An 18,730-nucleotide genomic window follows, 5' to 3' on the forward strand; every position below is an offset into this window, starting at 1 on the left:
CCGAATAATGTACTTGAGGCCCATCCATACTGGGACATGGTGAACAGTCCAATTATTTTTGACCAAATAATATGGCAATGTCTGAGCACACCAGCGTTTGTTGACGCTTCTGCTGATGGGCATTGGAGGCGTTTTCATCTGTGGCTGCTATGCATTGCGCTGCTGGGACCTGTGCAGCATGTATGGCTTGTTTTGCTTTTAGACGATGTGTGTTTGCATTTCTCCTGGGAGACACTTAGGAGTGGGATCACGGAGACATAGGAGGACGTGACAGGACAGCTTTTGAGTCACTGGTGAACGTTTCCCAACATGGCTGCGTTGCTTGTCGTTTGTCCCTGCAATGACCAGGGTTCTGATGTCTCCAAGGCTTCACCCACCTTTGTCACCACGTCTCATGTTCACACAGCCCTGCTGGCCTGGGGAGGTGACGTCTCACTGCAGTTCTCACTGGTCCTTCTCCAAGGACCAACGACGATGAGCATCCTTCCATGTGCCACATGCTCTTCTCAGTTAGAAGATCAAAGGATCTGCGGTGGTTTAACTGAGTTCTTGCTGAAATCACATACCCAGGCGGTGCTCCTGTCTGCACAGCAGGAGTTCTCGAATTCCTCAGAGACAATGGGTGGGCAGCAGGAGGCCTGTCATCTCCCTTTAGGCCCAGGCGAGGGGAAGGTCTACAGGAGGGGCCCTGATGGGCCCTGCAGCCTGAGGATTCACTGGAGCCCCCTGAGCGCTCCCCCTCCTCACACTCGCCTTGTATTGTATCACCCCCTGCCCCGTTCCTAGAGTTGTTGTTCTCCCCTGACGTCCAGGCAGAGACAGATGAACAGTCACACCACCGGGATACATGTGCATGAAGAAACATGGCCTATGGGTGCCTTGGACACAGGGTCACAGACACTTGGCGATGGGAGACCCAGTTCCAACAATGAGGCCGGGGGCCCGTGGAGCTCTGGGGCTTCCCCATGGGGACCCCGATCCCTCTGCTCTTCCCCCTCCTCCCTCGCTGGACAAGCAGTTTCATTAGAGGGACGGGAAGGATGTCAGTTTGGGACACTGCTCACCCCCCTTACATCCCAATCCCTTGCTCACCCTCCCATTCTTCCTGCCCCACAGCAGAAGGGATGGGGAAAGGGGCCGTTACAATGTCCTATGTGATGTTCACGCCAACGTGTTCACACACAACGTTGTTCAAATTTCTGAGAAAGCTCGTATGTTGTTACATCAGATGTGCGTAGGTATCCCATAATTCCATGGAGACACTGTGGCATTTTCTGCTATAAATCCCATTTAATGTAAACCTACCCCATATACCCGATGGCCTCCTAGAACCGTGGTCAGCAAACTGCAGCTCGTGAGCCACATGCAGCTCTTTGGCCCCTTGAGTGTGGCTCTTCCACAAAATACCACAAATTACCACGTGCAGGCTCGCACATACAGTGTGACTGAAACTTCGTGGCCCATGTGCAGAAGTCGGTATTTTGTGGAAGAGCCACACTCAAGGGGCCAAAGAGGCGCATGTGGCTCGCGAGCCCCAGTTTTCTGAACAGCAGTTTGCTGACCACTGTCCTAGAACAAGGGAGAGGGGCCATCCCTGCCTGGAGGTGCAACTGCCTATGAGAACACCCCAGCCCTGTCTCCAAACAGTGTTAGTGGGACAGGGTCCAGGACTGAGTCGGGGAAACCCCAGGCCCTTCACAGCCCAGACCTGATATCTGTGACTTCCTCCTGACTCACCGCTATAGGGAGTGTGACCGCTAGGATCCTCCAAAGAAGACAAAAAGGGGTTTCACTGAGGAAGGATCAGTGTTCTCAGGGGTGGGGTTGGATTTGGGGTGAACTAGATTGCTGGGGCCAGGAGGTGGAGGATACTCCCACCTCAATCTTCAGCCTCACACCCTCCAGGGAAGGAAGTTAGGAATCAGGTCGCCAGGACACCAGGGCACTGACTTGGTGACAGAGTCAACCCCCTCCCTCAGCGTCTCAGTCGCCATGCAGCCTGGACTGTGTGAGGTCCCGGCTTCTATCTCTTTGGGGACTTTCCCCAGGGGACAGCAGGGTGTCCCTGGGGCAGGACTAGAGGGGAAGCTGATTTGCATGAGGCCCTTCTCCCCTAATGGGTGAGGGAGGCATGAAAAGGCCCAGGACTCCCCCCTGCAGCCCAGGAGCCTGAGGAGCCACATCCTGTGAGTGTCCCCACCATGGTCTGGACGGTGCTTCTGCTCCAGCTCCTGGCACACAGCTCAGGTCAGAGGAAGGGCCTCTGCATCTTTGGGGGACACAGAACAGCGGGGTCTCAGGGTGACCTTGGTCCCTCATAACACCTGTCTCTCTCCTGTTGGTTTCAGGGGTGGATTCTCAGACTGTGGTGACCCAGGAGCCGTCAATGTCAATATCTCCAGGAGGGACAGTCACACTCACCTGTGGCCTCAGCTCTGGGGCCGTCTCTAGTGGTAACTACCCCAGCTGGTACCAGCAGACCCCAGGCAAGCCTCCCAGCATGCTCATCTACAGCACAAACAGCCGCCCCTCTGGGGTCCCTGATCGCTTCTCTGGCTCCATCTCTGGGAGCAAGGCCGCGTTCACCATTTCCGGAGCCCAGCCCGAGGACGAGGCCGATTATTACTGTGCTCTGTACACGGGTAGTAGTACTGATACTTACACGGTGATGTAAACCCACAGGGAAGTGCAACCAAAACCTGCTCATGGGCTCAGACTGGCTCAGCCTGAGATGCAGAAGGAAAGAGCGAGGGTGGAAATGGCTGTTCCTCAGTTTTCCTCTCTGAAAATCTGTAGAACAAATACCCTCAGGTGAGGATTAGCAACAACAACCAAATTCCAAGGAAGACTGCCCATGACCCAGTGACTCCACATCCGGGTGTATTTCGGAAGGAACCGGAAGCACTGATTGGAAGGAGTCCATGCACCCCATGCTCCCTGCAGCCTTCTCTCCAATGGCCGAGCTATGGGAGCGACTCAGTGCCCGTCAGGAGAAAGGCGGATGGAAAGAGCTGGTACCTCTCTGTAGTGGAACATGACCCGGTTATAGAAAAACAACAATGAAAGCCTATGACACCATGGATGGACCTGAGGGTATTAGGCAAATAAAGTAAGTCAGAGGGAGAAAAACAAACACCAGATGATTCCTATCCCATGTGGAACCTAAAGAACAAAAGAAATGAATGAACAAAATAAACAGACTCATAGATTCAGAGACAGAGTGATGGTTGCCAGAGGAAAGTGGGGATGGAGGAGTCAGTGAAGATGTTGAAGGGAGTAAGAGGTATAAGTTGGTGGTTATAAAACAGTCGCAGGCATCTAAGTACAGCATAGAGAATACAGTGACGAACATTGTAGGAACTGCCTATGGTTCCATGTGGGTTTGGAAATATCAAGGGGACACTTTGTAAAGCATATGATCATCCATCCACCATGTTACACCCATGAAATGAACACAAAGGACCATTGACTGTACCTGTCACTCAGAAATAAATTTTTAAATAAAAAAGCAAAGGAGAAGTTTAGCTTCTGTGACCTGGGAGCCTGGGCAGCCTCTGCCACACCCTGCCCATGCCCTGCTCCTGGCCTTGGCGGGATGTGTGTTCTCTGGATCCCAACCCCTCAGGGAGCTGGGTATGGGTTTCCCTGGAAGTTACACTGTGAGGAGCGTGAGGTCCCCAGGCTCTGGGACCCTCCCCAGGCAGGACACAGCTCTCAGAGGAGGCCCCAGTTCTCCTGTTTATCCCGTGGCCTCTCCTTCTTTCCTCTGCACTTGTTCTTGTTGTTGGGATGATGTGTGATCGATGTTAACTGACGTGGGCCTGGACCCTAGAACCCAATTCCCATGGGATCCATGGGGCTCCTCACAAATATATAGCGTGTCCCAAAATTCACTCAAAATTTCCAATTCAATTAAATTGCAAATTTTGTGTGAATTTTGGGACACCCTATACTTGAAGAGGCCAATGCGGTTTGGAGAACAGGAAATGAGGACTTCTAACTCCCATGAGAGAGAAAAGTTCTAAAAGGGGCGGAGTTTCATTCATAATAGTACTCATTGTACATCAACCCTTGCACTAAAAAAACATTACAACACTAGACAAATGTATTTTAACACCTCAAGAGCCAAAAGAAGGTATTGTCAGTGTAATGTTCAAGGATAAACTAGAGGCTACAGGACTAAACTGCAACACAGATATGTCTCCCTTCACATCATTATAGCCACCAGGCAAAGGCAGAGGCAAAAAGCCCAGACATGCCCAAGGGGGCCCAGAATGTCACAACCAATAAGGAGACAACAACAACAACAACAACAATTGGAAATTTCACCCTAAAGGATCCCCCAGTGGAATCATGACCAGGTAGGATCTGATGGGCTTTCTGGGGAACCTTAAGCCTCAAACTTTGCTCCAAATGCTCATGCACCAGAAATTAACCCAGCGGCCAGGCAGACAGAGGGAAAGCCAACAAGCAGGTTCCTTTAAGGTCTGGGACCGCAGCAAGTCATTTACTTTTGTGCGGGTCCCAAGGAACCTGAGGAAATAACGGGTTAACCCCAGCAGCAGAGGTGGGACCTGCTCATCCTCCTGTCAGGGGAGTGGCCTCAGGGAGATCACAGAGCCCTCCCAGGAGGCCTGGGTGGAGGAAATGGGCTGGAGGACAGGTGCTCTGGGACCAGCAGGGGGCGCTGGTGCACTGGGACTGAGAGCTCAGGGCTGGGGGCCAAGCAGCTAGGAACACACTGTACTGGCCCCTGCACACTTGGGCAGGCAGGTCCTCACTCAAGTGTGACTTCCTTGCACCTGGGCCCAGGACCCACATGAGCCTCAGCTCTGACACCCACACTTGTCTCCTATCTCACCCCTCCCTCATGGAGTCATTGTCCAGGCCCATTGTCCAGGCAAAGAGAGAGAAGCAATCACACAACAAAAAATATTTTACTTGAAGAAACATGACCTATGAGAAAATTAAATAGACCATGCCAGTTTAATGCATAGATGATTGGCTAGTGACTCCAACATAAACACCATAAATCACAGTGTCATTTCCCCTCTGATGGAAGCCAGTGTGTGTATCACCTTCCCCAACGACTGGAGACATGTTGTCCCCTGCTCATCCCCTTACATTTCTCCATCCCTCCCATTCTTCCTGCCCCTCAGGGAAAAGGGCTGTAAACTGTTCTGTGATGTTCATTCCAACTCGCTCACACTCAGTGTTGATCTCATTTCTGATCATTAGCTACATGCTCTTATTTTGTTATATCAGATGGTAATCGGTTTCCCACAATATCATGGTGACACTGTGACATTTTCTCCCCAAATCCCTATTTAATTGGAAGGTACGTCATATAACTGATGGCTTCCTGGGACAAAAGAGCATGGCCACCCCTGCCTGGAGGCGCAGCTATCTGAGTCACAACCCCCAACTCTGGTCCCCAGATAGTTTTTCTGGTTCAGGTACTAACATGGCTGGACAGAGGACTCACTGCTGGAGAAAGGACTAGCTGCTAAGATCCTACAAAGCCAAGGCGGGGTTTCACTGAGAAAGGAAGCAGTGTTCCCAGGGATGGAATTGGATTTGGGAGGAACTAGATCGCTGGGGCCAGGAGGAGGCAGACACTCCCACCTCATCCTTTAGCCTCAGACCCTCCGGGGAAGGAAGTGAGGACTCAGGTCACCAGGACACCAGGGCACTGACTTGGTGACAGACTTCAATCCCCTCCCTCAGTGTCTCAGTTAATGTGGAGTCTATTGGTCTGTGTGGGGGCCCAGCATCTGCCTCTTTCTAGATCCCCCAGGGGACAGCAGGGTGCCCCTGGGGCAGGACTAGGGGGGAAGCTGATTTGCATGAGGCCCTTCTCCCCTAATGGGTGAGGGAGGCATGAAAAGGCCCAGGACTCCCCCCTGCAGCCCAGGAGCCTGAGGAGCCACATCCTGTGAGTGTCCCCACCATGGTCTGGACGGTGCTTCTGCTCCAGCTCCTGGCGCACAGCTCAGGTCAGAGGAAGGACCTCTGCATCCTTGGGGGACACAGAACAGCAGGGTCCCAGGGTGACCTTGGTCCCTCATAACACCTGTCTCTCTCCTGTTGGTTTCAGGGGTGGATTCTCAGACTGTGGTGACCCAGGAGCCATCCAAGTCCGTATCACCAGGAGGGACAGTCACACTCACCTGTGGCCTCAGCTCTGGGGCAGTTTCTACTAGTAACTACCCTGGCTGGTTCCAGCAGACCCCAGGCAAGCCTCCACGCAGGCTCATCTACAGCACAAACAACCGCCCCTCTGGGGTCCCTGATCGCTTCTCTGGCTCCATCTCTGGGAACAAAGCCGCCCTCACCATCTCGGGAGCCCAGCCGGAGGACGAGGACGACTATTACTGTGCTCTGGACATAGGTAGTTACGTTTACACGGTGATGTAAACCCACGGGGAAGTGCAACCAAAACCTCCTCATGGGCTCAGACTAGCTTAGCCTTTGATGCAGAAAAAGCCTGAAGGTGGAAATGACCAACACACCATGGGAAGGACGCTCCCTGGCCCCATTCTCCTCTCTAGTTATTCCTGGTCATGTGCCTTCTCCATCACTCACAAGACAGGTCCATCTCATCATATGATTCCTGCAAGAATGGGCTTTCCCTCTTCCCCTCCGCCCATAGTTACAGGGACCGGCTCAGCTCCCAACTGTATAAACCTACAGTGAGTCTCAGAGACCGCACGGACTTCTAAACCCAATGAGGGAGAAAAGTTCTAAAAGGGGTAGTCTTTCATTCATAATAGTATTCATTATATATCAACCCTTGTGGTGAAAAAAACATTACAACACAAGAAAAAACGCATTTTAACACCTCAAGAACGAAAAGAAGGTATTATGAGTGTAACGTTCAAGGATAAAGGAGAAGCTACAGGACTAATCTGGAACACAGACATGTCTCCCTTCACGTCATTATAGTCACCAGGCAAAGGCCGAGGCAAAAAGCCAAGACATTCCCACAGGGGCACGGAATGTCACAACCAATACTGAGACAACAAAAACAACAATCACGAATTTCACCCTGAAAGGATCCCCCAGTGGAATCATGACCAGGTAGGAACTGAGAGGCTTTTATGGGAACCCTAAGCCTCAAACTTTGCTCCAAATGCTCATGCACCAGAAATTAACCCAGCGGCCAGGCAGACAGAGGGACAGTCAACAAGCAGGTTCCTTTAAGGTCTGGGACCGCAGCGTGTCATTTACTTTTGTGCGGGTCCCGAGGAACCTGAGGAAAAAACGGGTCAACCCCAGCATCAGAGGTGGGACCTGCTCATCCTCCTGCCTGGGGAGTGGCCTCAGGGAGATCACAGAGCCCTCCCAGGAGGCCTGGGTGGGGGAAATGGGCTGGAGGACAGGTGCTCTGGGACCAGCAGGGGGCGCTGGTGCACTGGGACTGAGAGCTCAGGGCTCTGGGCCAGGCAGCTGGGAACACACTCTACTGGCCCCTGCACACTTGGGCAGGCAGGTCCTCACTCAAGTGTGACTTCCCTGCACCTGGGGCCCAGGAGCCACATGAGCCTCAGCTCTGACACCCACACTTGTCTCCTATCCCACCCTCCCTCATGGAGTCATTGTCCAGGCTTCATTCACAGGCAAAGAGAGAGAAGCAAGCACACAACAAAAGGTAATTTTGATTGAAGAACTGTTACCTATGAAAAATTAAATTGATCATTCCACTTTTAATGCCTAGATGATTGGCTAGTGATTCCAAAGTAAATCCCATAAATCACAGTGTCATTTCCCCTCTGATGAACACCGTGTGTGCAACGACTGGAGACAAGTTGTCCCCTGCTCATCTCCTTGCATTTCTCCATCCCTCCCATTCTTCCTGCCCCTCAGGGAAAAGGGCTGTAAACTGTTCTGTGATGTTCACACCGACTCGCTCACACTCAGTGTTGATCTCATGTCTGATCATGACACACATGCTCCTATTTTGCTATGTCAGATGTTAATCAGTTCCTTACAATAACCTGGTGACACTGTGACATTTTCCCCTCTAACCCTATTTAATTGGAAGGTACATCATATAACTGATGGCTTCCTAGGGCAAAAGAGGGCGGCCACCCCTGCCTGCTAGTACAGCAGTCTGTGTCACCACCTCTAATTCTGGTCCCCAGATCTTTTTTCCTGGTTCAGGTACCAACATGGTTGGATAGAAGAGTCACCGCTGGAGGAAGGAGTAACTGCTAAGATCCTCCAAAGACAAGGAGGGGTTTCCTGAGGAACGAAGCAGTGTTCCCAAGGGTGGGGTTGGATTTGGGATTAACTGCATTGCTGGACCAGGAGGGGGCAGACACTCCCACCTCATCCTTCAGCCTCAGACCCTCCAGGGAAGGAAGTGAGGACTCAGGTCACCAGGACACCAGGGCACTGACTTGGTGAAAAATCTCAAGCCCCTCCCGCATCATCTCAGTTAATGTGGAGTCTATTGGTCTGTGTGAGGGCCCAGCATCTGCCTCTTTTAAGATCCCCCAGGGGACAGCAGGGTGCCCCTGGGGCAGGACTAGGGGGAAGCTGATTTGCATGAGGCCCTTCTCCCCTAATGGGTGAGGGAGGCATGAAAAGGCCCAGGACTCCCCCCTGCAGCCCAGGAGCCTGAGGAGCCACACCCTGTGAGTGTCCCCACCATGGTCTGGACGGTGCTTCTGCTCCAGCTCCTGGCGCACAGCTCAGGTCAGAGGAAGGGCCTCTGCACCCTTGGGGGACAGGGAACAGCAGGGTCTCAGGGTGACCTTGGTCCCTCATAACACCTGTCTCTCCTGTTGGTTTCAGGGGTGGATTCCCAGACTGTGGTGACCCAGGAGCCGTCAATGTCAGTATCTCCAGGAGGGACAGTCACACTCACCTGTGGCCTCAGCTCTGGGGCCGTCTCTAGTGGTAACTACCCCGCATGGTACCAGCAGACCCCAGGCAAGCCTCCACGCATGCTCATCTACAGCACAAACAACCGCCCCTCTGGGGTCCCTGATCGCTTCTCTGGCTCCATCTCTGGGAACAAAGCCGCCCTCACCATCTCAGGGGCCCGGGCCGAGGACGAGGCCGACTATCACTGTAATTTGTACGTGGGTAGTAATGTTTACACGGTGATGTAAACCCACGGGGAAGTGCAACCAAAACCTCCTCATGGGCTCAGACTGGCTCAGCCTGAGATGCAGAAAGAAGAGCGAGGGTGGAAATGGCCAACACACCATGGGAAGAGGACATGTTCCATGACCCCATTTTCCTGTTCAGGAATTTTTGTCATGTCCCTCCTCATTCTCCCCCAGGGCGGGTCCATCTTGTCTTGGGATTCCTGCAAGAACGGGCTTTCCCTCTTCCTCTCCGCCCATAGTTACAGGGATGAGGTCAGCTCCCAAGTGGATCAACCTACTTGAGACTCAGAAATCTTAGCAGTACCTATAAGACTCCCCTAACTTCAAGAGCAATAACAAGATATTCTCATTTATGAATTCGACTGTGGAGACAAAGTAAAGTCTATTTTGGCCTTGAAATGGCGCATTACCTGGCGCTTGTTAGAAATGCAATTCCCATGATAGACCCACTGAGACAGAAATGTGTTGTTGCCCCAGAATCTCTCTGTCCACAAGCTCTCCAGTAAAAGGCTCAACAGGAATGCTGGAGAAGCTCCTCTTTTTCCATGGTTACCTTCCTTCCTCCACATCAAATAATCAACTCAAAATGCATGAAAGATTGAAATGTATGACTCCAAACCATAAATCTCCAAAAAAACATAGGCACTAAAATCTCTGACATTAATCTTACCAACATTTTCTCTAATTCATCTCAGACAAAGAAAGCAAAAGGAAAAAGAAACCAAACGGACTACATCAAAGTAAAGAGTTTTTTTCACAGCAAAGGAAACCACCAACAAAACAAAAAGACAGCCTCCAGTGATATAATGGAGGTTGGTATTCACCAATGCTAATCCCATAAAGTGGTCCATGTCCCACATTTATAAAGAGCTCACACAACTCATCACCAAGATGAGAAACTAAATCCACAAAACAATCCAATTAAAAAATGGCAGAGGACCTGAGCAGACTTCTCCAAAGAGAACACACAGAGGCCAACAGACAGAGGAAAAGATACTCAACGTCACTGACCATCACAGAAATGTGAATTAAACCCACAATGCAATGCCACCTCACATCCTCAGAATGGCTGTCATCAAATCCACAAACAACAAGTGTTGGCAAAGATGTGAAGAAGAGTGAACCCTCATGCATTGTTGGTGAGAATGCAGTTTTGGTGCTGTCACTCTAGAAAGCTGTATGGAGGGGCCTTGAATGATTGCAGGCCAACCTGCCTCATTACCCAGCGATGCCACATCTGGTATTTATGTGAAGAAACCCCAAAACACTATATTGAAGAAATGCATGAGCCCTAGGTTAACTGCAGCGTTATTTACAATGGCGAAGCTATAGAAGCAACCCAGGTGCCCACCAAGAGAGGGGTGGATAGAAAGTGGTGGCACATGTAAACAATGGAATATTACTCAGTTATAGAAACAACACTGAAATCTTATGACACCATGGATGGACCTAGGGAGTATTATGCTAAGTAAAGTAAGTCAGACAGAGAAACACAAACACCAGATGATTTCACTCATATGTGGAACGTAAAGACCAAAATAAATATACAAAAAAAATTGGTGTGGACTCAGAGTACAAACTGATGTTTTCTTGCCGGCAGGGGGTCAGGAGACTGGGTGAAAAGGTCGGAGGGATAAAGTACTAGTTGCTGCTTCCCAATCAGTGACTGGAAAGTGAACGCACAGCACAGGGGAGCCAGACAATAGCCTTGTGCTAGCCCTGTGCGGTGCCAGCGGGGCCCAGGTACCAGGGACACTTTGTAAAGCACAGGATTGTGCAACCCCTATGCTGTGCACGTGACACCGATACAACATAGTATTAAATGTGAACTAGAGTTAAAGAATAAAAGTGTGTGTGTGTTTTTAAAGCAGAGGTCCGTTTATGTGGCCTGGGAGACCGAGGTGACCTCACCCAGGCCCTGTGCATCCCCTGCTCCCTGCCTTGGCCTGGATGTTTATGCTCTGAACCCTGACACCTGAGGGAAGCTGGGTGTTTCTTTCTGGAAGTTACACTGTGAGGAGCGTGTGACCTCCAGGCTCCAGGTGCCTCCCCAGGAAGGACCTGGCTCTCAGAGGAGGCGCACTTCCTCCAGTTTATCCTGAGGCCTCTCCCTCTTTCCTCTCTGCGTTCTGCTGTTGTTGTTGGGATGATTGTGATCAAGGTTAGCTGATTTGGCCCTAAACCTTATAAACCCAATTCCCATTCAATCCATGGATATCCTCACACATATACTTAAGGCCATAAAGATTGGAGAACAGAAAGTGAGGACTTCTACATCCCATGAGGGAGAAGAGAACTCCACAGCGGGGTAGAGTTCATGAATATTAACACAGTTTTATGTCAAACCTTGTCCTGAAAATAATGACAAACCTAGAGAATCACATCTTAAATAGCTCAAGCGCCGAGAGCAGGTATGGGCAGCGTAACGTTCCCGAGTGAATGGGAACCTGCAGAAGTCACCAAAGAGCACAGACACTTGCTCCCCGGCATCGTCATATGGTCCTGGCAAAGGCAGAGGGGAAAGCCAAGACACGTCCCCTGGGGGCTGGGACTCTGACAGGAGCCCCTCACAACAGCCACGGAGACAACAACAACCATGAATTTCACCCTGAAGCATCAGTTCCCAACCTGTGGGTCGCGACCCCTTTGGCGATCAACGACCCTTTCACAGGGGCCGCCTAAGACCATCCTGCATATCAGATATTTACATGACGATTCATCACAGTAGCAGCATTACAGTGATGAAGTAGCAGCGAAAATAATTTTATGGTTGGGTCACAACATGAGGAACTGTATTTAAAGGGCCAGAAGGTTGAGAACCACTGTGTTACAATGAACCTACTGCATTTAACTGTTGGCTTCCTAGGACCCAGGCGAGTTGCCATCATGTGGGCAGTGCAGCCCTGTGTGTCGCACACTCAGCCTTGGTCTACTCCCCGGTGATACTCATTCGGGACTGTGTCAGGGGGGGACCCTGACCCTTCACTCCCCAGACACCTGCGCTATGATTTCCCCGGGGCCTGACTCCCTGTAGGAGAGAGACCTGCCTGCTAAGCTCCTTCACATAAGACAGGCAGGCGAGTCACTGAAGAAGGAAGAGCATTTTCCCAGAAATGGGGTCAGATTTGGGATGAACTAGATTGCTGGGCCCCGGAGGTAAACACAGTTATCCGGTCATGTCGCCCACAGACATTTCTAGAAAACAAATTTAGGATTGAGGTGACCAGGGTCGTGGGGGCACTGATTTGGTGACAGAAGTCAGGTTTCCCCCTTCAGTGTCTGAGTCACCGTGTAGTCACTGGTGAGGGCCCAGCATCTGCCGCTTTCAATAAACCCCCAGGGAACAGCAGGGTGTCCCTGGGGCAGGACTAGGGGGAAGCTGATTTGCATGAGGCCCTTCTCCCCTAATGGGTGAGGGAGGCATGAAAAGGCCCAGGACTCCCCCCTGCAGCCCAGGAGCCTGAGGAGCCACATCCTGTGAGTGTCCCCACCATGGTCTGGACGGTGCTTCTGCTCCAGCTCCTGGCGCACAGCTCAGGTCAGAGGAAGGGCCTCTGCATCCTTGGGGGACACGGAACAGCAGGGTCTCAGGGTGACCTTGGTCCCTCATAACACCTGTCTCTCTCCTGTTGGTTTCAGGGGTGGATTCTCAGACTGTGGTGACCCAGGAGCCGTCAATGTCAGTATCTCCAGGAGGGACAGTCACACTCACCTGTGGCCTCAGCTCTGGGGCCGTCTCTAGTAGTAACTACCCCAGCTGGTACCAGCAGACCCCAGGCAAGCCTCCTCGCATGCTCATCTACAGCACAAACAGCCGCCCCTCTGGGGTCCCTGCCCGCTTCTCTGGCTCCATCTCTGGGAACAAGGCCGCCCTCACCATCTCAGGGGCCCAGCCTGAGGACGAGGCCGACTATTACTGTGCTCTGTACAATGTTGGTGCTCTTTACACGGTGATGTAAACCCACAGGGAAGTGCAACCAAAACCTGCTCATGGGCTCAGACTGGCTCAGCCTGAAATGCAGAAGGAAAGAGCGAGGGTGGAAATGGCTGTTCCTCCGTTTTCCTCTCTGAAAATCTGTAGAACAAATACCCTCAGGTGACGATTAGCAACAACAACCAAATTCCAAGGAAGACTGCCCATGACCCAGGGACTCCACATCCGGGTGTATTTCGGAAGGAACCGGAAGCACTGATTGGAAGGAGTCCATGCACCCCATGCTCCCTGCAGCCTTCTCTCCAATGGCCGAGCTATGGGAGCGACTCAGTGCCCGTCAGGAGAAAGGCGGATGGAAAGAGCTGGTACCTCTCTGTAGTGGAACATTCCCCGGTTATAGAAAAACAACAATGGAAGCCTATGACACCATGGATGGACCTGAGGGTATTAGGCAAAATAAAGTAAGTCAGAGGGAGAAAAACAAACACCAGATGATTCCTATCCCATGTGGAACCTAAAGAACAAAAGAACTGAATGAACAAAATAAACAGACTCATAGATTCAGAGAACAGAGTGATGGTTGCCAGAGGAAAGTGGGGATGGAGGAGTGAGTGAAGACGTTAAAGGGAGTAAGAGGTATAAATTGGTTATAAAATAACCCAGGCATGTAGGTCCAGCATAGAGTAGTGATGGCGAACCATTTGATCTCGGCGTGTCAGCATTTTGAAAAACCCTAACTTAACTCTGGTGCCATGTCACATATAGAAATTTTTTGATATTTGCAACCATAGTAAGGTTTATATATTTTTTAAAAGTATTTCTTTCCTTTTTTCAAGAGATAATTCTTTTTTTAAATATATTTTATTGATTTTTTTACAGAGAGGAAAGGAGCGGGATAGAGAGTTAGAAACATTGATGAGAGAGAAATGTTGATCAGCTGCCTCCTGCACACTCCCCACCGGGGATGTGCCCACAGCCAAGGTACATGCCCTTGACCGGAATCGAGCCTGGGACCCTTGAGTCTGCAGGCCAACGCTCTATCCACTGAGCCAAACAGGCTAGGGCAAGATTTATATATATATATATATATATATATATATATATATATATATATATATATATATATATTTTTTTTTTTTTTTAAATATATTTTATTGATTTTTTACAGAGAGGAAGGGAGAGAGATAGAGAGTCAGAAACATCGATGAGAGAGAAACATGGATCAGCTGCCTCCTCCACATCTCCTACTGGGGATGGGCCCGCAACACAGGTACATGCCCTTGGCCGGAATCGAACCCGGGACCCCCCAGTCCACAGGCTGACGCTCTATCCACTGAGCCAAACTGGATTCTGCAAGATTTATATTTTTGATACTGATTGTATAGATTTAAATGCCATTTAACAAAGAAAAATCAACCAAAAAAATGAGTTCGCGTGTCACCACTCACACGCGCTTCATAGGTTCACCATCACAGCTCTAGGTCCATCCACAGTGTCATAAGATTCAATGTTGTTGTTTTTATAACTGAGTCATATTCCATTTTATGTCACCCCGTGCACTGTAAAAACATTATTGCACTAGACAAATGCATTTTAAACATCTCAAGAACCAAAAGAAGGTATTGTCAGTGTAACGTTCAAGGATAAAGGAGAAGCTACAGGACTAATCTGGAACACAGACATGTCTCCCTTCACGTCATTATAGTCGCCAGGCAAAGGCAGAGGCAAAAAACCCAGACATGCCCACAGGGGCACAGAATGTCACAACCAATACAGAGACAACAACAACAGCAAAAACCAAGAATTTCATCCTAAAGGATCACCCAGTGGAATCATGACCAGGTAGGAACTGACGGGCTTTCTGGGGAACCTTAAGCCTCAAACTTTGCTCCAAATGCTCACGCACCAGAAATTAACCCAGCGGCCAGGCAGACAGAGGGAAAGCCAACAAGCAGGTTCCTTTAAGGTCTGGGACCGCAGCGTGTCATTTACTTTTGTGCGGGTCCGGAGGAACCTGAGGAAATAATGGGTCAACCCCAGCAGCAGAGGTGGGACCTGCTCATCCTCCTGCCTGGGGAGTGGCCTCAGGAAGATCACAGAGCCCTCCCAGGAGGCCTGGGTGGAGGAAATGGGCTGGAGGACAGGTGCTCTGGGACCAGCAGGGGGCGCTGGTGCACTGGGACTGAGAGCTCAGGGCTCTGGGCCAGGCAGCTGGGAACACACTCTACTGGCCCCTGCACACTTGGGCAGGCAGGTCCTCACTCAAGTGTGACTTCCCTGCACCTGGGCCCAGGAGCAACATGAGCCCTCAGCTCTGACACCCACACTTGTCTGATATCTCACCCCTCCCTCATGGAGTCGTTGTCCAGGCCTCATTCACAGACAAAGAGAGATAAGAAATCACACAAAAAAGGTAATTTTGTGGAAGAATTGTGACCTATGAGAAAATTGAATTGATCATGTCAGTTTAATGCATAGGTGATTGGATAGTTATTCCAACATAAACACCATAAATCACAGTGTCATTTCCCCTCTGATGGACGCCAGTGTGTGTATCACCTTCTCCAATGACTGGAGACATGTTGTCCCCTGCTCATCCCCTTACATGTCTCCATCCCTCCCATTCTTCCTCCCCCTCAGGGAAAGGGACTTTAAACTGTTCTGTGATGTTCACACCGACTCGCTCACACTCAGTGTTGATCTCATTTCTGATCATGACACACATGCTCCTATTTTGTTATGTGAGACGTTAATAGGTTTCTCACAATATCATGGTGACACCGTGACATTTTATCCTTAAAACCCCATTTAATTGGAAAGTACACCACATAACTGATGGCTTCCTGGGACAAAAGAGAGTGGGCACCCCTGCCTGACAGGGCAACGGTCTGAGTCAGGAGCCCCAACCATGGTCCCCAGATCTTTGTTCCTGGTACAGGGACTGACATGGCTGCACAGAGGACTCACCGCTGGAGGGAGGGCTGACTGCTATGACCCTCCAAAGAAGACAAGGAGGGGTTTCACTGAGGAGGGAAACAATGTTCCTGGAAATGGGGTTGGATTTGGGAAGAACTAAAGTGCTGGGGGAGGAGGGGCGGACACCCCCACCTCACCCTTCAGCCTCAGACCCTCCGGGGAAGGAAGTGAGGACTCAGGTCACCAGGACACCAGGGCACTGACTTGATGAAAGACATCAACCCCCTCCCTCAGTGTCTCAGTTAATGTGGAGTCTATTGGTCTGTGTGAGTGGCCAGCATCTGCCTCTTTTAAGATCCCCCAGGGGACAGCAGGGTGTCCCTGGGGCAGGACTAGGGGGGAAGCCGATTTGCATGAGGCCCTTCTCCCCTAATGGGTGAGGGAGGCATGAAAAGGCCCAGGACTCCCCCCTGCAGCCCAGGAGCCTGAGGAGCCACATCCTGTGAGTGTCCCCACCATGGTCTGGACGGTGCTTCTGCTCCAGCTCCTGGCGCACAGCTCAGGTCAGAGGAAGGGCCTCTGCATACTTGGGGGACACAGAACAGCAGGGTCTCAGGGTGACCTTGGTCCCTCATAACACCTGTCTCTCTCCTGTTGGTTTCAGGGGTGGATTCTCAGACTGTGGTGACCCAGGAGCCGTCAATGTCAGTATCTCCAGGAGGGACAGTCACACTCACCTGTGGCCTCAGCTCTGGGGCCGTCTCTAGTGGTAACTACCCCAGCTGGTACCAGCAGACCCCAGGCAAGCCTCCTCGCATGCTCATCTACAACACAAACAGCCGCCCCTCTGGGGTCCCTGATCGCTTCTCTGGCTCCATCTCTGGGAACAAGGCCGCGTTCACCATCTCGGGAGCCCAGCCAGAGGATGAAGCTGACTATTACTGTGCTCTGTACATGGGGAGTTATGTTTACACGGTGATGTAAACCCACGGGGAAGTGCAACCAAAACCTCCTCATGGGCTCAGACTGGCTCAGCCTTTGATGCAGAAAAAGACTGAGGTTGGAAATGGCCAACACACCATGGGAAGGGGGCTCCCTGTCCCCATTTCGTTTCTAGGATCGGGGTCATGTGCCTCCTCAGTCTCTCCCAGGACGTGTCCACCTCTTCATGAGACTCCAGCAAGAATGGGCTGTCCCTCTTCCTGTCCGCCCATAGTTACAGTCAAGGGCTCAGCTCCCAACTGGATCAGCCTACAGTGAGAGTCAGAGACCCCACTGTGAGGTGTAAGTCTCCTCTGACTCAAAGAGCATTGACGACACAGCCTCAGTCATGAATTCCACTGTGAGGACAACGTTGATATTCATTTTGGCCTTGAAATGGGGGCTTTAGCTCGGGTTGTTAGAAAGGCAATTCCCATGATAGACCCACTGAATCAGAAACGTGTTGTTGTCCCAGAATCTCTATGCCCATAAGCTTCCAGGAGGAGGTTCAACATGAATGCTGGAGAAGCACCTCTCTTCCTCTTGTTGCCTTCCTTCCTCCACATCAAATAATAAACTCAAAATGGATTAAAGACTGAAATGTAAGACTCAAAACCATAAAACTCTGAAAACAATATAGGGATGAAAATCTCTCTCATTAATTTTACCAACATTTTCTCTAATGCATCTCCTCAGACATGGAAAGCAAAAGGAAGAATAAACCAAAGGGACTACATCAAAGTAAAATCTTTTTGCACAGCAAAGGAAACCACCAACAAAACAAAAAGACAACCTACTGAGTGAAGTGGGTATTCACCAATGATCATCCCATGAAGGGGTCCATGTCCCACATTTATAAAGAGCTCATACAACTCAACACCAAGAAAAGAAAGCAAACCCACAAAACAATCCAATTAAAACATGGGCAGAAGACCTAACAGACTTCTCCAGAAAGAACATACAGTGGCCAACAGACAGAGGAAAAGATACTCAACGTCACTGATCCTCACAGAAATGTAAATTAAACCCACAATGCAATGCCACCTCACATCCTCAGAATGGCTGTCATCACATCCACAAACAAGTGTTAACAAAGATGTGAAGAAAAGCAAACCCTCATGCACTGTTGGTGGGAATGCAGATGGTGCGGTCACTCTAGAAAGCTGTATGGCGGGGCCTTAAAAAACTACAGGCCAACCTGCCTCATTACCCAGTGCTGCCACATCTGGTATTTATGTGAAGAAACCCAAACGCTGATGTGAAAAACTGCATGCACCCTGTGCTCCCTGCAGCGTCACTGACAATGGCCTCGCTGTGGAAGCTCCCAGGGGCCCAGAGGGACCTGGAGGGGATGGTGCTGAGTAAAGTAGGTCAGACAGAGAGACACAGACACCATAACATTTCACTCCAATGTGGAGGAACTCAGATTACAAACTGATGGTTTCCAGAGGGCAGGGGGTCAGGAGACTGAGTGAAAAGGTCGGAGGGATAAAGTACTAATTGCTGCTTCCAAAACAGGGACGGGAAAGTGAACGCACAGCACAGGGGAGCCAGACAATAGCATTGTGCTAGCCCTGTGCGGTGCCAGGTGGACACAGGGGTACCAGGGACACTTTGTAAAGCACAGGATTGTGCAACCCCTATGCTGTCCATGTGAATTCGATACAACATAATATTAAATGTAAACTAGAGTTAAAGAATAGAAAGTTTTTGTTGTTGTTGTTGTTTTTGTTTGTTTGTTTTTTAAAGCAGAGGTCCCGCTTCTGTGGCCTGGGAGACC

At 50.5% G+C, this 18,730-nt stretch overlaps 5 gene segments (V, D, J or C); all 5 read left to right on the top strand.

Annotated features, from left to right (window-relative positions):
• Nucleotides 1–2,069: 2,069 nt before the first annotated feature.
• LOC132221914 (immunoglobulin lambda variable 8-61-like) lies at nt 2,070–2,695 on the top strand. The segment is given in 2 exon segments: nt 2,070–2,247; nt 2,349–2,695. Coding segments are annotated over 2 exon segments (372 nt in total).
• Nucleotides 2,696–5,863: 3,168 nt separating this feature from the next.
• On the top strand, nt 5,864–6,432 carry LOC132221916 (immunoglobulin lambda variable 8-61-like). The segment is given in 2 exon segments: nt 5,864–5,996; nt 6,098–6,432. Coding segments are annotated over 2 exon segments (366 nt in total).
• Nucleotides 6,433–8,603: 2,171 nt separating this feature from the next.
• On the top strand, nt 8,604–9,119 carry LOC132222251 (immunoglobulin lambda variable 8-61-like). The segment is given in 2 exon segments: nt 8,604–8,700; nt 8,800–9,119. Coding segments are annotated over 2 exon segments (366 nt in total).
• A 3,403-nt stretch (nt 9,120–12,522) lies between these two features.
• Nucleotides 12,523–13,078, top strand: LOC132222252 (immunoglobulin lambda variable 8-61-like). The segment is given in 2 exon segments: nt 12,523–12,657; nt 12,759–13,078. Coding segments are annotated over 2 exon segments (366 nt in total).
• Nucleotides 13,079–16,397: 3,319 nt separating this feature from the next.
• On the top strand, nt 16,398–16,968 carry LOC132221710 (immunoglobulin lambda variable 8-61-like). The segment is given in 2 exon segments: nt 16,398–16,532; nt 16,634–16,968. Coding segments are annotated over 2 exon segments (366 nt in total).
• Nucleotides 16,969–18,730: the final 1,762 nt, after the last annotated feature.

This window comes from Myotis daubentonii, chromosome 19 (assembly GCF_963259705.1).
Source record: "Myotis daubentonii chromosome 19, mMyoDau2.1, whole genome shotgun sequence".
Classification (NCBI taxonomy): domain Eukaryota; kingdom Metazoa; phylum Chordata; class Mammalia; order Chiroptera; family Vespertilionidae; genus Myotis; species Myotis daubentonii.